This window comes from Brassica napus, chromosome C9 (genome assembly GCF_020379485.1).
Source record: "Brassica napus cultivar Da-Ae chromosome C9, Da-Ae, whole genome shotgun sequence".
Lineage (NCBI taxonomy): Eukaryota > Viridiplantae > Streptophyta > Magnoliopsida > Brassicales > Brassicaceae > Brassica > Brassica napus.
In genome coordinates this window covers 62,521,444-62,536,504 of record NC_063452.1, presented here as the reverse complement: position 1 = coordinate 62,536,504, position 15,061 = coordinate 62,521,444, and the positions used below count along the sequence as shown (strand labels likewise).

The following is a 15,061-nucleotide window of genomic DNA, read 5'->3' as shown; positions in this document are numbered from 1 at the left end:
TTGACTCATTTTTGTGTTGGTCCACCAATGATAATCAAATAATGTTCTTTGACATACGTACAAAACGTTTTATTCCGTATCAAACCAAATCATAAAAACCAAAACTGAAATATTTCTTAACAGTAATATTTTTTTAACAGTATCATTCTATGGACCCTCTGTTACACAATACAGTGAAAAAATACATAGTTTAAACATATAAACAAAAGTAGTCAAACTAGAACCGTTAACTTTTCGTTTTTTAAAGTTTGTATATACTGTAAAATATGCACTCGCGCAATTGCGCAGGTCAAGATATAGTATTAATTGAGAAGCATTACAACATTTTTTCTAGTCACGTGTCATCATTAGAATAATTCTTAAAAATTTTAGAGAAATATGTTGGTCCATCTAAATATATAATAAGCTTTTTATTAAAACTAACCAAAAATTTATTATGAATGTTTTCCATTATTTTCTAAAATAAAAATTACGGAATTGCTTAATGTGACTAAAGTATATATGACAATTAATGATTTTGAATAATAAAGATTTAATAAAAGTTAGTGTATCTTCTATAATATTTGTTTAATTTGAAATATTAAAATAAATTAAACAAATATATTAACCATATAATAAAGATTTAGATTTTTCTGTATATGTTATATTTTGAATTTTTTTAAAAGGACGATAAATTACTAAAACTGTTAAAAGTATGACATTCAAATTTTGCGATCCATGGTTTAAAAATATTTTTATAACAAGATACAAATGATTACAAAATTATATAAGCAGAAAGTCTCATTTAATAAGTATTAATATTAAAAGATATATATTATTTTAAATTAAACTATATACCATATAAAAATACATAAATATTTTAATTTTAAAATTTACTTTCAAAATTTTTTTTGATGAAAGTTTTGAACAGATATTGACAACTTAATTTTTTAAAAAATTAAAAATTACTAAACTATTAATCTCAGCAAGAAAAGTTTTTTATTAATAATTTAATGTTTTTCCTATAACAGATACAAATGATAAAAAAAAATTATATGAGTAGAAATATCATTTAATAGATATTAATATTAAAAATAAACTATATATATGTTGATATCATTTAAATTTAGTTATATACAATATCAAATAGAAAAAAAAAATTTGTTTGGATTAATAAATTTATTTATATGTTCACACTAATTTAATTATATATGTCATCGTTACTGATTTTTTTTAATTTTTCAATATATATTTATTATTTTATGATATGAAAAAACATATAATATATAAAATAATTTATGTATATAATGTTCATACCGCGCAAGGCTCGGATCTTAACCTAGTATTAAATTAAATATATTGGTTGTTCTAATTATTAAGTATAATGTTAATTTATTATCGTATTTTAATATAGGTTTACTATTTTCGTAACATGCACGTTTAGTCAGAGACAAGAAAATCCATAGCAAGCAAAGAAAGATCCAGCGTTCGTGGGAAATCAAGAATGACATAAATAATCTTACATGTGAATTTAAAGTTTAAGCATCATAAAAGAAACGATGAAAAAAACTTCTCCATATCAAAAAACTTTATGAAAATTATATGTACCTACAGTTCGACGTGCATGCCAATGATAATCCAGTTTTTTTTTTTTTGGCATCAATGATAATCCAGTTAAATACGACGATTTATCTAAGTATAGCTTGTTGTTCTCAAACAAGCAACTTGAGAGTGAAATTGAAGCTAGTCGTTCCTTGATTCAATCAGATAAAGAGCAACATCAAATACCGCACGGCAAAGAGTCTGTGCAAGAAAAGGTTTGTCTTTATCCGTTTCACTTCTCTTTAGCTGCTTTGATTCTCAAGAAACTTACATTAACCATAGTTATCTGAAAACCACCCACTCTTAGCTTCACATATGCCTTCATAGTATGATCTAATAATGATATGACTATCTCTATTTATGGCAGAAAATTCTCTCACAAGAAAATAAGATTCAGAGGCTTAATGACCAGGTCCAAGATCTAAGGAGGCAGTTGGTTCAATGCAGGAATGAAAATCATGTTGAGTTGATGGAGCTAGTAACTGAGCTTGATCACAAACGATGGTTAGTTCTTCAGCCATTTGAATCAATTCTTTCATCCTCCGCTGGCAAACAGTTGCTCTTCTCTTTCATTCCTCGACCCAAGCCAACTTCACTTTTGGTATTCCCATGGCTGTCGCTTTTAGTTCTATCTTTTATTTGTGATGTTGAAATATAGTCATGCACTTGTAATCCCTTATATATTAATTGAGGAACATTTGAAAAGATGTAACCTCAATTTTGTATTAATTAAAAGAGGCCCCAATGCATAGGTGGCACTCAATTAGGTAGTCAATTACATTCAATTGAAAAATAAGTAGGTCCACATTCGATTTTTATATGTTGTTAGATACATAACTTGGTCAAACTATATGATATAATGATATGATATGATATTTTCTTTCCTTAAATAAAACCTACGGAATTACCATAAATGACTAATATATATATGACAATTAATGAGTTTAATAATAAAGATTTGATAACAATGTATATCTCCTCCATCATTTTTTGTTTGATTTTATATTATTAAAATAAATTAAACAATCAAATTAGCTATAAAAATAAAATTTAGATTTTTTCGTATATGTTATATTTTGAATTTTTAAAAACGACAATAAATGACTAAAACTATTAAAATTATTATGTTAAAAATTAATGATCAATTGGTTTAACATTTTTATTATAAGAAGATACACATGATCTTAAAACCATATGAGTAAAAAATATCATTTAATAATAAAATAAATAAATATATATATACATATATATATATATATATTAAACACTATATACCATAAAATTACATAAATATTTTAATATTAAAACTTTCAATGAATTTTCAAGAACATTTATAAATTATAAATTTATTAAAGATTTCAGATTGAAAATTTTGTTATCGATGATTTAAATATTTTGTTATAAAACGATATGAACGATCATAGAACTGTATGATTATAAATTCTTATTTAATAAATAACTATACAAAATATACTATTCCTAGAAAAATAGGTTGGTTCATCTTAACTTATATTACACTTTTTATTAAACTAACTATCGAATTGATAAATAACGTACCAAAAAATATTTTGCACTTTCCTTAAATAAAAGCTACGAAATTACCTAATATGATTAACGTATATGTGAAAATTAATTATAATGAATAATAAATATTTGATAACAATTTTTGTATCTTAGTTCTTTTTTTAATTTTATATTATTAAAATATATGTTATATTATGAATTTTTCAAAACGTCTATAAATTATTAGAAATTTGAATATCCCCACTCTGAAAATTTTGTGATCAATAGATTATTGTTTTTGTCATAATAAGTTACAAATGATCATAAAATTGTATTAATATGAACTTTTATTTAATATTATAAGAAGATACACATTATTTTAAAACCATATGAGTAAAAAATATCATTTAATAATAAAACATATATATTTATATATATATATAGATTATACTATATACCATAAGATTACATAAATATTTTAATATTAAAACTTTCAATGAATTTTCAAAAACATTTATAAATTATAAACTTATTAAAGATTTCACATTGAAATTTTTGTTATCGATTATTTAAATATTCAGTTATAAAATGATATGAATGATCATAGAACTGTATGATTATAAATTCTCATTTAATAAATGACTATATAAAATATACTATTCTTAGAAAAATAGGTTGGTCCATCTTGACTTACATTATATTTTTTTATTAAACTAACTATCTAATTGATAAATAATCTACCAAAATTTTTTTTGCACTTTCCTTAATTAGAAGCTACGAAATTACCTAATATGATTAACGTATATATGAAAATTAATTATTATGAATAATAAATATTTGATAACAATTTTTGTATCTTAGTTCTTTTTTTTAATTTTATATTATTGAAAGATATTAAAAAATCACATTAAATATATAATAAAAACATTTATATTTTTTCTTATATGTTATATTTGAATTTTTCAAAATGTCTATATATTATTAGAAATTTGAATATTCCCACTCTGAAAATTTTGTGATCAATAGATTATTTTTTGTTATAATAAGTTACAAATGATCATAAAATATAACGCATATGAATTTTTATTTAATAAATATTCAAACTAAATAATATATATATATAAACACTAATGATTTAAAGCAACAAGATTGGCTGATCAATTTAGTCGTCCAGTTGAAATCTTTAAAAAGTATGTGAAAGACTAAAGTCAAAGTAAATATTGATTTAGAATAGTAGTTATATTTTACTAACCAAATACCGAAAAAAACCGAACCGAACCGAAACTAACCCGATATCCGGGTTGAACACCCGTAATCCAAATGAAGCCAAACTATTGTTTCATTCTCCAAAATATAATAAAAATAATAACTTAATCTCGCGCAAGGCGCGGGTCTTATCCTAGTCTTATATATAGAGAGAGTCGAGAGGAAGAGTCAAGAACACAAAATGGACAACGTTGGGAATGTATTCAATTACCATTAATTTTCAACATATTTCATATAGGAGTATGGTAAATAATAATTTGACTGTACTATTTTGGTAATTGTTCAATTACTATTAATTTTGAATATATCTCAAATTAGTAGTCTAGGAATAAAAAGTTTGACTAGACTATATATTTTGTTGTGGTGGTATTCTCTATATATTAATTGAGAAGCATTACAACATTTTTTGTAGTCACGTGTCATCATTAGAGTAATTCTTAAAATTTTTAGAGAAATATGTTGGTCCACCAAAATATATAATAAGCTTTTTATTAAACTAACCAAAAAATTATTATTTATGTTTTTCATTATTTTCTAAAATAAAAATTACGGAATTGTTTAATGTGACTAAAGTATATATGACAATTAATGAGTTTGAATAATAAAATTTGATAAAAGTTAGTGTATCTTCTATCATATATGTTTAATTTGAAATATTAAAATAAATTAAACAAATATACTAACCATATAATAAAAATTTAGATTTTTATGTATATGTTATATCTTGAATTTTTTTAAAAGGACGATAAATTACTAAAACTGTTAAAAGTATGACATTCAAATTTTGCAATCCATGGTTTAAAAATATTTTTATAACAAGATACAAATGATTACAAAATTATATAAGCAGAAAGTCTCATTTAATAAGTATTAATATTAAAAGATATATATTATTTTAAATTAAACTATATACCATATAAAAATACATAAATATTTTAATTTTGAAATTTACTTTCAAAATTTTTTTTTGATAAAAGCTTTGAACAAATATTGACAACTTAATTTTCTTAAAAAAAATTATAAATTACGAAACTATTAATCTCACAAAGAAAATTTTGTTATTAATAATTTAATGCTTTTGCTATAACAGATACAAATAATAAAAAAAAATCATATGACTAGAAATATCATTTAATAGATATTAATATTAAAAATAAACTATATATATGTTGATATCATTTAAATTTAATTATATACAATATCAAATAGAAAAAAAATATTGTTTGGATTAATAAATTTATTTATATGTTCACACCAATTTAATTATATATGTAATAGTTACTGATTTTTTTAATCTTTCAATATATATTTATTATTTTATGATATGAAAAAACATATAATATATAAAATAATTTATGTATATAATGTTCATCCCGCGCAAGACGCGGATCTTAATCTAACCTAGTATTAAATTAAATATATTGGTTGTTCTAATTATTACGTATAATGTTGATTTATTATCGTATTTTAATATAGGTTTACTATTTTCGTAACACACACGTTTAGTCAGAGACAAGAAAATCCATAGCAAGCAAAGAAAGATTCAGCGTTCGTGGGAAATCAAGAATGACAATAAATAATCTTACATGTGAATTTAAAGTTTAAGCATCATAAAAGAAACGATGAAAAAAACTTCTCCATATCAGAAAACTTTATGAAAATTAATGTACCTACTGTTCGACGTGCATGCCAATGATAATCCAGTTAAATACGACAATTTATCTAAGTATAGCTTGTTGTTCTCAAACAAGCAACTTGAGAGTGAAATTGAAGCTAGTCGTTCCTTGATTCAACCAGATAAAGAGCAACATCATATACCGCACGGCAAAGAGTCTGTGCAAGAAAAGGTTTGTCTTTATCCATTTCACTTCTCTTTAGCTGCTTTGATTCTCAAGAAACTTACATTAACCATAGTTATCTGAAAACCACCCACTCTTAGCTTCACATTGCCTTCTTAGTCTGATCTAATAAAGATATGACTATCTCTATTTATGGCAGAAAATTCTCTCACAAGAAAATAAGATTCAGAGGCTTAATGACCAGGTCCAAGATCTAAGGAGGCAGTTGGTTCAATGCAGGAATGAAAATCATGTTGAGTTGATGGAGCTAGTAACTGAGCTTGATCAGCTGCCACTAAGTGGTGTCTAGTTCCATTTTACAGGTACATTGTTAGCACACTTTCCACATGTGGTTTATTTCTTTCCTATTAAAAACATATGTTAAATCATGCTTCAAGACTGAGACATCAGGGGCTGCTAGCTGGACTGGGATGGACTATCAAAAATTCAAGAGAAACTCAGAGATTTTCAAGCTCCACTGACTTTGTTATGTCACCACTTATGGCGAAGGTTTAGCGATGAGGGAATCGATTAAGAAGAGTAAGGAACTGGGGATCCGGCAACTAAGATGCGAATCAGACTCCTCACAGCTGATCAAAGCACTCAATTCATCTACTGAGCCTTTGGAGATTTATGGGATAATCTCAGATATATTAGAATATATGCTAACTCTTTTGATTTTATTTCTTTCTGTTGGATTCCTTGAGAGAGGAATGTTGATGCTGATTTCTTAGCTAAGGCGGCCTTACGCCATGTAACAACTGATTTAATCAGTTAAACGTTTATTTTTAATCAGTGAAGTTGCGTTCCAAAAAAAAATCATGCTTCAAGAATTTACCTATTTGATGGCTAGAATCAATTGCCAACTAATTTGATGCACTATGAGATATTGATCTTAATGGATATGATTAAGACAGAATATGGCAGCATGGTTTCTAGATTACTATCTGGTCCAGGGTTATCAAAATGAATTTTCCATATGAATATCATTGCTATTTGATCAGACCTCAACCTTTTACCTTAGAGTTTTCAATAGATTTGGACATTGGAGAATTTGGTTTTTCCCCCAGGAACACTGTTAATAGGTAGTTGAGAACTTGTACATAGTCTGGCTAGAGATATTATAAAGGGAAGAACGAATTTGTTAGAAGATGAAACGTTTCTCCTAAGTATATCCATGTCGAAGTTCAGTGGACATTTTACATATAAACCTTCATGAACACATTATGTAGTGTCTCTCTCTGAATATCTCTCAGTAGATATAGGTAAGTAGTTGCAATATCCTTCTGAAACTTGTTTAGAAGCGTATATGTTTTTTGACTGGGGGACCCCCATAGCTCTCTCTGCATAAAGCTGGTTTTATAGTTGATTGGCAATTTTTTTTACTCTACTGAATCCTAAGTACTGTATTCTGAATCACATTTTTTTTGTGTGTGCAGATAGAAGCTTTCTCTCACACACTTCACAGGCTTCAAATGTTAATCAAGATTCTTTAATCAACTTAATACCCCAAAAGCCTTGTCTATAAACACTGCACTTGAAATTTCTGTGTACTTTGAAGGAGAAATCACAGAAGAGTGGTCCTTATAGTAGTACTCTACATCAACTATGCATAGCTAAGAATGCTATTGGAATCTTTGGGGTGTAATTCTACTCTCTCTATCCCTCTCCTCTTTGGCTTTCTTTTATCATTACACTGAAAGCGTTGGACTAATGGGTAATTTGGACATTTATGGGAAGACCAGAGTCTGCAAAAAGTAGGACACACACACACACACACTCTAAAACAAATCTCTTGAAATTGTAGATACTGAGGCTGTAACTGGATGTTAATAAAAGGAATAAGTGGAATTACATGAATGATAATTAGTGGAATTCAATGGAATGAAATTAATATTCCATTTGTTCCAAAACTATTTTGATGTGGAATGGTTTTTCAAAAGAATGTTGATATTTTTTTTGGAATTGGAAGGAATAATATGGAATGAAATGGAATAGCCATTCCTTCTTTTCATTGCAACTGGTGAATATTTTATGGAATGAGAAGGAATTAAGTATTCAGGAAGTTTTTATTCCAAAAAATTGCATTCCAGTTGCACCCGAGTAATTTGTAGTCTTAATTTAAATGCTAAAAAGAAAAAAAAAATTGCTACGTAGCAAGCAGCGAAAGATCCAGCGTTTGAGGGAAAATCAAGAAAGACAATAATAAATCTTACGTGTGAATTTAAGGTTTAAACATCATAAAAGAAACGATGAGAAAAACTTTTCCATATCAAACTATTCATGAAAATTAATGTACCTATATATAGCTTATTGTTCTCAAACAATTTGCTTTATGTTGAACCCTAGAAAAACATAGTGTTGAATACGGGAAAACATTGCATTAATTTAGGTTAACATATGCAAACAAAGACACAAGTTTAAGACACAACAAGAAAAAAAAAAAAAAAAAAAAAAAACAAGAAACATGACCAAAACAACAAAAACTAGAAAAATGAAACGAGAACACAAAGACACAACAACAACAACTTTATTCCAAGACACATTAATTTTATTATTCGACGGCTAGCTGCTTCATTAGGCATCGTCCGCACCACCAGACTTGCTGCTCTCTCCTTCACAGGTCTTCATCTCATCCTCTTTATCAGATGGATCCTTGATCCACTTATCCATCAAATAGACACTTCCCCCCTGTATCATTGGGAATCCATGTGCCATTGGGATCTCACCACAAAGAGTTCGGCACTTCTTAATTGCATATGACTTTAACTTCTCAGTCTCGGTTTGAGAAAGGTCATCAAGCATTCTACCATTTTGGATCTGGAGCATGAGATGATCCATCTCCAACTCCTCGACAGCCAACTTCAGTTTTGGTGTTTCCATGGCTGTCGCTTTTAGTTCTATCTTTTATTTGTGATGTTGAAATATAGTCATGCACTTGTAATCTTATATATACAGATATTTGAGAGGAAGAGTCAAGAACACAAAATGGACAACGTTAGGAATGTATTCAATTACCATTAATTTTCAACATATTTCATATTGTAGTATGGTAAATAATAATTTGACTGTAATATTTTGGTAATTGTTCAATTACCATTAATTTTGAATATATCTCAAATTAGTAGTCTAGGAATAAAAAGGTTGACTAGACTATATATTTTGTTGTGGTAGTATATTAAATATATTTGTTGTTCTAATTATTAAGTCTAATGTTTTTTACATACAAAGTCATAAATCTATTTTTTTAATTTATAATATAAATTTTAAACTTAGACTCCAAATATATTCTAAAACTCAAACCATATACTTAATTATAAATCTTAACCCTAAACACTAAACCACATACTTCATATTAACCTACATCATAAATCCTAATTTACAAATTTCAAAAATTTAAATATAGGTTTTGAAATTTAGACTTTGAGTATATATTCCAAACCATATACAATAACTCTAAATCTTATACACCAAATCATAAAATCCAAACATCAAATTTAACCTTTTCAAATTTAAACACCAAAACCTAAACATAGATACTAATCAAAAAATTTCAAATTGTATTCTCAAATTTTACTCTAAACCCCAAACCTAAGACTCCAAATAAACTTTAATAACAAAATAACAAAATATAAAAGATACTAAATTTATAAAACAAATTTATAAACTAGATTTATATAAATTTTTTTTTAAACAGAGTATAATTAAGAAAAAAATAAAGAGGAAATAGAATGTGTTTAAAAAATAATAAGAGGAAACAGATCTGACCAATAGGAAAGAATGGCGAGGATAGCTAAGATATCAATCTCTACCGTTGATAGGTTTCAATCCAACGGTATATAATTATTAATTTTTTTTTATTTTCTCTTTCTCTGACGACCTCTGCAATTCTTTTTCACATATCTCAAACTAAATTATCAATTTTCTCAGAATCCTCTCATGTCTCGTCTCTTCATCTCTCATATCTGGTCATCTGCAATCTTCTTTTCTCTGGTGAGCTCCTCACATCTTCTTCTAAGAAACCCCTCTGTCTCTCCAACCACCGTTGATAAGCTTCACCACCACGCTCCTTTTGGAACCATTACGTCGTCACAAAAACACATCAATGCCTCTGCTCACATATCCATCGTTACCCTCTCTCCTCTTCGGAGACACATAAACAAGAAACAAAACGTCGTCACCTATCTCCATCTCCACCTTGTTTCAATTAGAATATCGTCTAGTCTCTCTCTCTCTATCTCTCTCTCTCTCTCTCTTTTGATTCTGGTTTTGTCACCGTTTTTGGTATAGAAAGCTGATGGAAAGGATTTCCCATGAAAGTTTGAATCTTTTTTATGTTTGTGTTTTGAAATCTGGGTTCCAGGGATAAACAGAAGATGAAGAACATCAGGACACGGAGAGAAGAGAGAAGAGGCGAAGTCGGAGCTCTGTAGTGATGGAGATAGCGGCTATGACTGTGATGGGAACTTGTCTCCAACTTGCTTTTAGTCTGAGAATTTCGTGTGTCCTGTGTTCATTTGAACTGAGAGATACTTTTGTGTTTCAGAAATTGATGTATCAGCATGAAAGCGGTCTTTTCGATTTTAGACGGACTGAAAGCTCTCCGTTGCTGCTTGTAATTGACAAAAGAGATGACCCGGTACGGTTACCCCATTGCTTAATCAGTGGACATATCAGGTCAACTTGCCTAATATTTTTTTTTATTGTGCTACTCTCTAGTATATGAGATGTGCCTCCAGATGTCGTACTTTTTTGTAAGAATAAGAATTTCTCATTAAAGAATTTTTTCTGTAGGCAATGGTGCACGAACTCATAATGAACCATTGCCTATAGAATTTATGAGTTCGTGCACCATTGCCTACAGAAAAAAATTCTTTAATGAGAAATTCTTATTCTTACAAAAAAGTACGACATCTGGAGGCACATCTCATATACTAGAGAGTAGCACAATAAAAAAAATATTAGGCAAGTTGACCTGATATGTCCACTGATTAAGCAATGGGGTAACCGTACCGGGTCATCTCTTTTGTCAATTACAAGCAGCAACGGAGAGCTTTCAGTCCGTCTAAAATCGAAAAGACCGCTTTCATGTTGATACATCAATTTCTGAAACACAAAAGTATCTCTCAGTTCAAATGAACACAGGACACACGAAATTCTCAGACTAAAAGCAAGTTGGAGACAAGTTCCCATCACAGTCATAGCCGCTATCTCCATCACTACAGAGCTCCGACTTCGCCTCTTCTCTCTTCTCTCCGTGTCCTGATGTTCTTCATCTTCTGTTTATCCCTGGAACCCAGATTTCAAAACACAAACATAAAAAAGATTCAAACTTTCATGGGAAATCCTTTCCATCAGCTTTCTATACCAAAAACGGTGACAAAACCAGAATCAAAAGAGAGAGAGAGAGAGATAGAGAGAGAGAGACTAGACAATATTCTAACTGAAACAAGGTGGAGATGGAGACAGGTGACGACGTTTTGTTTCTTGTTTCTGTGTCTCCGGAGAGGAGAGAGGGTAACGATGGATATGTGAGCAGAGGCATTGATGTGTTTTTGTGACGACGTAATGGTTCCAAAAGGAGCGTGGTGGTGAAGCTTATCAACGGTGGTTGGAGAGACAGAGGGGTTTCTTAGAAGAAGATGTGAGGAGCTCACCAGAGAAAAGAAGATTGCAGATGACCAGATATGAGAGATGAAGAGACGAGACATGAGAGGATTCTGAGAAAATTGATAATTTAGTTTGAGATATGTGAAAAAGAATTGCAGAGGTCGTCAGAGAAAGAGAAAATAAAAAAAAATTAATAATTATATGCCGTTGGATTGAAACCTATCAACGGTAGAGATTGATATCTTAGCTATCCTCGCCATTCTTTCCTATTGGTCAGATCTGTTTCCTCTTATTATTTTTTAAACACATTCTATTTCCTCTATATTTTTTTCTTAATTATACTCTGTTTAAAAAAAATTTTATATAAATCTAGTTTATAAATTTGTTTTATAAATTTAGTATCTTTTATATTTTGTTATTTTGTTATTAAAGTTTATTTGGAGTCTTAGGTTTGGGGTTTAGAGTAAAATTTGAGAATACAATTTGAAATTTTTTGATTAGTATCTATGTTTAGGTTTTGGTGTTTAAATTTGAAAAGGTTAAATTTGATGTTTGGATTTTATGATTTGGTGTATAAGATTTAGAGTTATTGTATATGGTTTGGAATATATACTCAAAGTCTAAATTTCAAAACCTATATTTAAATTTTTGAAATTTGTAAATTAGGATTTATGATGTAGGTTAATATGAAGTATGTGGTTTAGGGTTTAGGGTTAAGATTTATAATTAAGTATATGGTTTGAGTTTTAGAATATATTTGGAGTCTAAGTTTAAAATTTATATTATAAATTAAAAAAATAGATTTATGACTTTGTATGTAAGATTTAAGTTTGGGGTTTAGGGTATTATATTTAGGGTATAGATTTAAGATTTAATGTTTGAGGGTTATAATTTAAATTTGAGATTCTATTTTTAAAATTATTAAACTTTAAATTTAAATTTAAGATCGAAATTATATTATGAAAATATTGAAATTTTAGTGTTTATGTTTAGGGTAAGGGTTTAAACCCCAAATTAAAGTATATATTTAGAGTTTGGGGGATGATTGTTTAAAGTATATATTTAGAATATGAAATTAATCTTTAAAAAAATAGGATTTTAACTATTCAATTTTTTTATATATTGGATATAAGTTCTATTAGGTACATGGTTAAGATTTAGGATCAAGTATATGGTTTGAGTTTTTGAATATAATTGGAGTTTGGTTTTTAAAATGATCTAATTTGAGTTTAAGTTTAAGATTTATATTATAAGTTTGAAAATATTAGATGAAAGGTTTATGTTTGGAGTGTAGGGTATTAGATTTAGGGTGTAGATTTAAGATTTAGTGTTTGAGGTTTATAATTTAAATTTGAGATTATATTTTTAAAATGATATTATGAAAATATTAAAATTTTAAAATTTATGTTTAGGGGTTGGGGTTTAAACCCCAAATTAATCATATACCCAACAATAACTAAAAATTTTATAACTTTTTTTCATTATTTAATTTCAAGTCTTAAACTTAATCTAAAAGTATAATTATCATTTTTATCCTTTGATTTAATCAAACATATAAATTAAAATACAAAACTTTTTTATCTAATTAAAATATAAATTAAAATACACTCAGACTTTAATTTTACACTCAGACATAATAATTACAAACTCTAATTATCATTATGAACCATATAAATTCTCTTGTTTTTTCACCGTGTCAACAAGAAAATCAAACATGAACTTTTCTCTAATCTGTTAAAGCCTTTGAATCACAGCAAGCCTATCTGTCTTCTTACTGCACTTCATCATGAGAGACAGTGCTAGATAAGAAAATGATCTCCAACATCATAAAGTGGACGAGCCAACCGCATCACACCCATTTAGTACCAAGATCATACAATAACTACCTTTACGTTGTAATCTGGTTGCAGGAACCATGACCAAAAATGTTTATAAAACCAATGACCTGACAGCTTATAAGTTGATGAGATAGCTCATAAGTTGGTCCATCTCTTGATCTCAATGTTGTCTATGAGCCTAGCCGTTCCAAACCAGGCAGCAACAGTAACACAAATCGCTACTCCACTCTTTATCTCTACTACTCCTTCTAGTTTCTACGGCAACAGCAGCTCCACTGCAAGCGCCAGCAGGAATACGAGGAGGAGCAGTAGGGGGACTCCGTAACGCTTGTTTTCTCTACTGATACTTGCAAACTTCAAAAACCAAAATAACAAGTTCTTTGTAACCTTAGCATCATTATGAACACATGACTGAAAGTAAAAACTTCACACAAGAGAATGAAAGTGAAGCATAAACCTGCCAACACTTTAACGAGCTCATCCTCTGTTTCTCTCAGATCCGCTTTGGATCATACCCTAATCTTGAAAGACACCTACAACATCAGAGTCAGAGACACTCATAAGAACACTAATAAACGCCATGATTATAGACTCTCATTCCGCAACATAAGAGTTAGTTACAAAGAACATAGATTTACCCAAAGAGACAAAGTAAAAGAAGAATAAAAACACAGAGACTTAACCCAGAATCGATTGTGAAGTGTTCCTATAATGATTGAAAACGCACAGAGACAACAAGAACCATGAATCGATTTTCGAAAGTTTTTAAAAGTCAAGCCTTTTGCCGAAACGCCATTGTTGCTCTTCTCCACTTTGATTCTGACGGTGTGAGGCATGATTCCGGTGACGACGAGAACGAAACAAGACGGAGATGTTATCGTGGTGTGGTTTGGTCATGGACTCAGGCGCCACCGTGTTCGATTGCGGGTGAGTGGAGACCACAGAGTGGTGGTCGGAGCTCGAGATCGAGCAAAGGGGAAACGCATAGATGAGACTCGAGAAGGACAGAGACGACGACGAGAGATAAGATTTTTTATTTTTTTTTTAATCGAAGAGATAATGAAAAGAGAATTGTTCTTTTTTTTGGTTCATAAGAAGTAAAGGAAAACCCAAAAAATTGGTTAAGTGTTGGCTCCAAAATAATTTTTCAGCTATAGTAGTGATTTTTGCTTTCCCGCTTAATGAAATTTTATCTTAGCGCGAATTTAGTGCTACGAAAGAATTGTGATCTGATTTTGGGACTTTTGGTAGCAGTTGGTGAATTCGTGCTACTGCGAACTGCTACCAATACTCATATTTCTTGTAGTGCAAAACTGAAATATTTCTTAACAGTAATATTTTTTTAACAGTATCATTCTATGGACCCCCTGTTACACAACACAGTGAAAAAATACATAGTTTAAACATATAAACAAAAGTAGTCAA

General features: G+C 28.9%; 1 protein-coding gene and 2 long non-coding RNA genes across 3 annotated transcripts; 1 reads left to right on the top strand and 2 right to left on the bottom strand.

Moving 5' to 3' along the window:
- Window positions 1-8,765: 8,765 nt before the first annotated feature.
- Window positions 8,766-9,071, bottom strand: LOC125592790. Its single transcript, XM_048768204.1, has one exon. It carries the CDS (start codon window positions 9,069-9,071, stop codon window positions 8,766-8,768), a length of 306 nt encoding a protein of 101 aa, XP_048624161.1.
- Window positions 9,072-10,120: 1,049 nt separating this feature from the next.
- Window positions 10,121-11,007, top strand: LOC125592330. Its single transcript, XR_007328162.1, has 3 exons — window positions 10,121-10,181; window positions 10,552-10,865; window positions 10,983-11,007. It is a non-coding gene; the product is annotated as an uncharacterized LOC125592330 (long non-coding RNA).
- Window positions 11,008-11,025: 18 nt separating this feature from the next.
- LOC125592329 lies at window positions 11,026-11,959 on the bottom strand. Its single transcript, XR_007328161.1, has 3 exons — window positions 11,633-11,959; window positions 11,164-11,477; window positions 11,026-11,046 (listed from the first exon to the last, which is right to left on the bottom strand). It is a non-coding gene; the product is annotated as an uncharacterized LOC125592329 (long non-coding RNA).
- Between the last annotated feature and the right edge of the window lie 3,102 nt (window positions 11,960-15,061).

Excerpts from the sequence above, each read along its gene's own strand:
- LOC125592790 (XM_048768204.1), bottom strand. The coding sequence starts at position 9,071 with ATGGAAACACCAAAACTGAAGTTGGCTGTCGAGGAGTTGGAGATGGAT.